The 4,626-nt window shown below is 38.1% G+C and overlaps 1 protein-coding gene across 1 annotated transcript in view; it reads left to right on the top strand.

Moving 5' to 3' along the window:
• Positions 1–236: 236 nt before the first annotated feature.
• Positions 237–4,626, top strand: part of LOC104159973 (AMP deaminase 3-like) — a gene marked incomplete at its 3' end in the record, with an annotated part of 9,397 nt that continues 5,007 nt past the window's right edge. The window contains exons 1-3 of the mRNA XM_009698010.1: positions 237–458; positions 2,957–3,152; positions 3,629–3,794. Coding sequence (XP_009696312.1) covers positions 238–458; positions 2,957–3,152; positions 3,629–3,794 — 583 coding nt within the window. The remainder of the gene's footprint in view (positions 459–2,956; positions 3,153–3,628; positions 3,795–4,626) is intronic.

Here is a 4,626-nt window from a genome sequence, read left to right as displayed (position 1 = left end):
TACCAAGAAGTTCCTGATTCACAAATTGGCATGGCTCAAGTAAAGATGCTCGGTGGATACCTGTGGTTCTTGTGTAGCGCATACTAGTTTAAATTCTGTGTAGCTGTTCTACTTTATTCTGCTTTTGCTCTAAGCTCTTAATTTTGATAGGCGTACCACGAAAAAGCCCCAGCCTCTCACATATCTTAATTCTTCTTATAGTTATAACTTTGTCAACTGTCTCCCTTAATAGCCGAGATGCCGAGACAATTTCCAAAGCTGAACATCTCTGAGGTTGACGAGCATGTGCGACTTATGGCAGAGAAGGTATTTGCTAAAGTTCTCCGAGAAGAAGACAGCAAAGATGCCTTGTCACTATTCACTGTGCCTGAAGACTGCCCTATTGGGCAGAAGGAGGCCAAGGAAAGGGAACTGCAGAAGGAACTGGCAGAACAACAGTCTGCAGAAACAGCTAAAAGGTTTGTTCAGTAGTTGCTTTCTTAGTGGAAAATAGTTTTCTAAATAAGTTTGAGTTAATATTGAAATATCTGGCAAATAACATTCTACCTGTTATTACTTCAGGAGAAAGGTCAACAGCAGGTACCAAGGGCACCTGTGTGTTGTCCTTCTGTGCTATGTAGAAGGTGTGGGGATAGGCCCTAGGGAGCTGGGATTGGTGAGGTTGTCCAGCAATAGCATAGATATTGCTTATGCAAGTTTAACAAACAGCATAGCTGGGTAGAAGTGAGCATGGCTCTAAGACTCTTTAAAGTAAAAAGAATCAGAAAAAGAAACACTTCCCCCTGCCCCAGCCCCTGCCCCCCCTTTATTCTAGTTTCATTCAGAGAAATGGAAATTTTTAACACAGAGAAAATGACAGTGGTATGATACTTCTTTTAGTCTCTGTAAAAATAGATGAAAGCAAAGACTTGACATTTAACATCAAGGGAGAAGGTGAAAAGTGGTATTTGCATAATGAGGTCATTCATAGGTTTCTTTAACTTGCAGAGATAAAATCTAACCACTATCAGTCATAAAACTGCACGTTTTGAGTTTTTTCAAACAAAAAAAAAAAGTACAGTCCACCTTTGGTTTACCCATGAATCTAATGAAGCCAAACTTGACTTGGTTTATGATTTTCTTCTGTGAGAGAGGTAGCCTTACCCTGATACCAGGCTGTTCCAGTACCTTAACTTCAGTGAACTGGCTAGACTGTTTCCTAGAATCACCTGAGCTCAGCAGCAGTCTGTACACATCCAAGCCATTTGGTGTCAGACTCATCAAAAAGCAGGCAAACAAGGAAGCCTTTGAAAGTGATAGCTGAACACATGTACCCGGTTAGCTGCAGACAATCAGTTGGGCAATGCTAGGCATCATATTTCTGGAACAGAAAGGAGAAGAGACAATTTAATTTAAGTGTGACACACTGATGATACAGGCTGAGACTTTTGGGTTTGAATGGTGCAAGTGGGTTTCCCAGCTGGCATGTTCATAGACAAACATGCACAGAAGGGCAAACTAGATGTTTTCATTCAAACGACTATTTGGTATATCTTTCCTCCTGAACTAGTAAGTTTCACTTTTAATTGGGTAGATTGTCTTACAGAAATACGTTCTGTCAAACTCAAGTTTTGTACAAGTTTAACTGTGGGAAGTGGGATATTATATGTATGTTGTTTACATGTGGGAACAGAACAAGTATTCATCCCTGTCCTACAGGACTGAGGTGTACTTCAAGGACAGTTACACGAGTAAGACTTCTGTGGTTTTCATTTGCAGTTGATCCAATACTGCCTTTCAAGGATTTCATACTGAGTTCAAAAGTGGCTACAAGTACTTGAGAGGATGGAATTTGGTCATAGGGTATTGATTGTACCAGCACTGCATGTTCTTATTCTTCCGAACGTCACAGAAGTAACATGCAGCTCCCAGAGAGTATCTCAGTATTCCTTTTTCTTTGTTAGTGATTCTCACTAACATTTTAAGGTTTTGGCATCTAGTTTATAAAATGAGGGAGTATTTCCACAGTGCAAAAGAAAGTGATATCACATGTAGCTTATAACATTCTATTTATTTATTATATGAATATTTAAAATACATTTAAACTGAGTAAGGAAAATTAATTAAATCTTTAGAGATATTCCAAACCTTCACTTGAGGTATTACAATTACTTCACTGAAAAATCCATTGTTCTTTTTTTTTAAGCTGGCTTGTCAAAGGTACATATCTATCATACTTTTGCTGAGAAAGGGCGAAAGTTTTTAAATCTGAGGGTCAGCCATTTATTGCCCTGAGGGGAGGAATGGACTTGCATATCAAAGCCATGCTATGTTACTGCTCTAATAACCAACATTAGCCTTTTGCTCAAGTCTCATCAAACACTGCCTAAGGAATAACTATGTGCTTGTCCCTTTTCTTACAAGTTTAACTGAATGACTATAAATGAAATTTTGATGCATATTCTTGTCTGACAACTAGATGAGTTTTTAAATCCTGCATGTGTTGGGAAGAATTAAAAGTGTGTGTAATAGCATGACAACTTATAACAACTTACCACACATAACATTTACTTGTTTCTGTCTGATACTTTGTGAATTCAGATGCTACTAGTCTTTAAGAATCAACTCCTACTAAAGTAAGCACAGTGATAGCATTTTTCTTCTGTACAGTGACTTGCTGAAACTGAATTTGTAAGAAGTGAAACAAAACAAACATTAGGGCATCTTACAGAGATTGTAAATAAATTACAGCATATTGTGTGGAGAGTAAGTGCAATTGTATGTAGCACATATCTGAAATGCCAATAGAAAAAAAGCTAAAAGCACAAATATTTTGTGAACAACATTTTTCCTGTGCTATGAGAGATTTCATTTGTAAAATTTCTTAGGGGGTGATTTCTTTGCTATAATCAGTTTTCCAGTGTATTTAATGTTTTATACCATGGCTTACTTTATGCTTTATACCATGAATTTGTAGGAAGAAAAGTTTCAAGATGATTCGATCCCAGTCTTTGTCATTACAAATTCCATCTCAGGAATGGAAAGCACCATCGACCAATCCTGTTCTGACTCCTGCAACGCCAGGTCTTCCAAGTGCTTTTCTGCCAGTCCAAGTGCCATATGATGTACCAGAGTTTCAGAGAGTTTCAATTAGCGGGGACTACTGTGCAGGGGTAAGAAAGCTTTTTTTTTCCCCTTTCTGTATCTGGAGGGAGGGGGGAAATCCCAAACCACAAGCAACTAATGCATATGAAGTGTGAAATGCCAGCACATTATGGCGCTCTGCAACAAACTCTAAATTGCTTTGTGAACAAATTGATTTGTAAAACAGTTAAAGTCAAGGTCAGGTCGCTTTATACTTTTTATCATAAAAAGTATAATCTAATACAGAAAACAATAATGGGTATTAAATAGATGGGTAATATGTGGTAGGAGGGAAAAAAAGTAAGCGTGTGCATGTATTTTGCACATTGTGTTTGGACTTTGCTTCTGTCACTGGCTTCCTGAGACCTTGGGCAAGATCATTATGGTCAAGCCACATACACTTGCATTTCTGGAAATTCTGTCTCCTTGTTACCTGTGTAGATTCAGTTTGTTGCTAAAGCTGCTGTTTTATTTTTGTCAGTATTTATCCAGGCTTTCCTTTCAGGTTACAGTTGATGATTATGAACAAGCTGCCAAGAGCCTGGTGAAAGCTCTTCTCATTCGAGAAAAGTATTCACGTCTTGCCTACCATCGCTTCCCAAGAACAACATCTCAATATTTGTGTAGCATGCAAGATGAAAAATGGAAGGTTGAAGATGAAGTGTATCCAGGTGAATATCCTTGTTCTTCTTTTTAAAATATAGAATTAAACCCATGCACTGCTGTAGCAAAGGTAAGTTGGATTTTTTTGTCATGATGTCTTCTGAGTGTCTTTGCCTCTCTAACTTATTCTGTTAGTAAGTGGTGAAGAATCACTGATAGACCTAAGCTATAAATCCTGTGTCTAATCTGAAACTTTGAAGCTGTCAAAAGCTTAAGAAAAACCCCAAAAAAACCTTAGATGCTCATTGATTACTCTACCCCCCAGCAAATGGTATAGTAAGTAGTACACTTGTGTTTTTCCAGGAAAAAGATATATGGATATGGTATAAAGTGAAAAGTCATTCCTCCTGACCTTGGTATGCTGAAATAAAGGGAATTATGAGCTCATCTACATTGTAAATTGAAGCACAATACAGATGTGCCTGTTAGCAAGCCCCGAGTCAGTAATTTCACAGGCATGGTACACTGACCGGGTCAAGACTGTAAGCTGTATAGTCATATTTGTTGGGCATTCTGCCTGGGTTACTAAACCCTGATCTCTCAACAAGGCTTATTAGGTTGAACGTATTCCCTACTATATATGTCACAAATTATATTGGTCACTTAGGTGGGTTGTGTCTTGAAAGCTTTGCTTGTGCATTAAACTGCTTGCACTGCTAGTTTTTGGATTAGGCTGTGAAGAGCAACCTTTGGTCTGTACAGATGTGCTACTGCAGATGTGTCCATATTGTTGGCTATGTATTCTCAGCCATAAAGTGACATTTTTAAATCAATTACCTCTAGTTCAGTGGTTGAAATAGGGTGAATTAACATGTTTTCAAGCATTTGTTATATGGAAAG

Source organism: Cariama cristata, unplaced genomic scaffold (assembly GCF_000690535.1).
Source record: "Cariama cristata isolate BGI_N322 unplaced genomic scaffold, ASM69053v1 scaffold40933, whole genome shotgun sequence".
Classification (NCBI taxonomy): Eukaryota; Metazoa; Chordata; class Aves; order Cariamiformes; family Cariamidae; genus Cariama; species Cariama cristata.
Note: the sequence above shows the minus strand (reverse complement) of the source record. Positions and strands in the feature narration are given on the sequence as shown.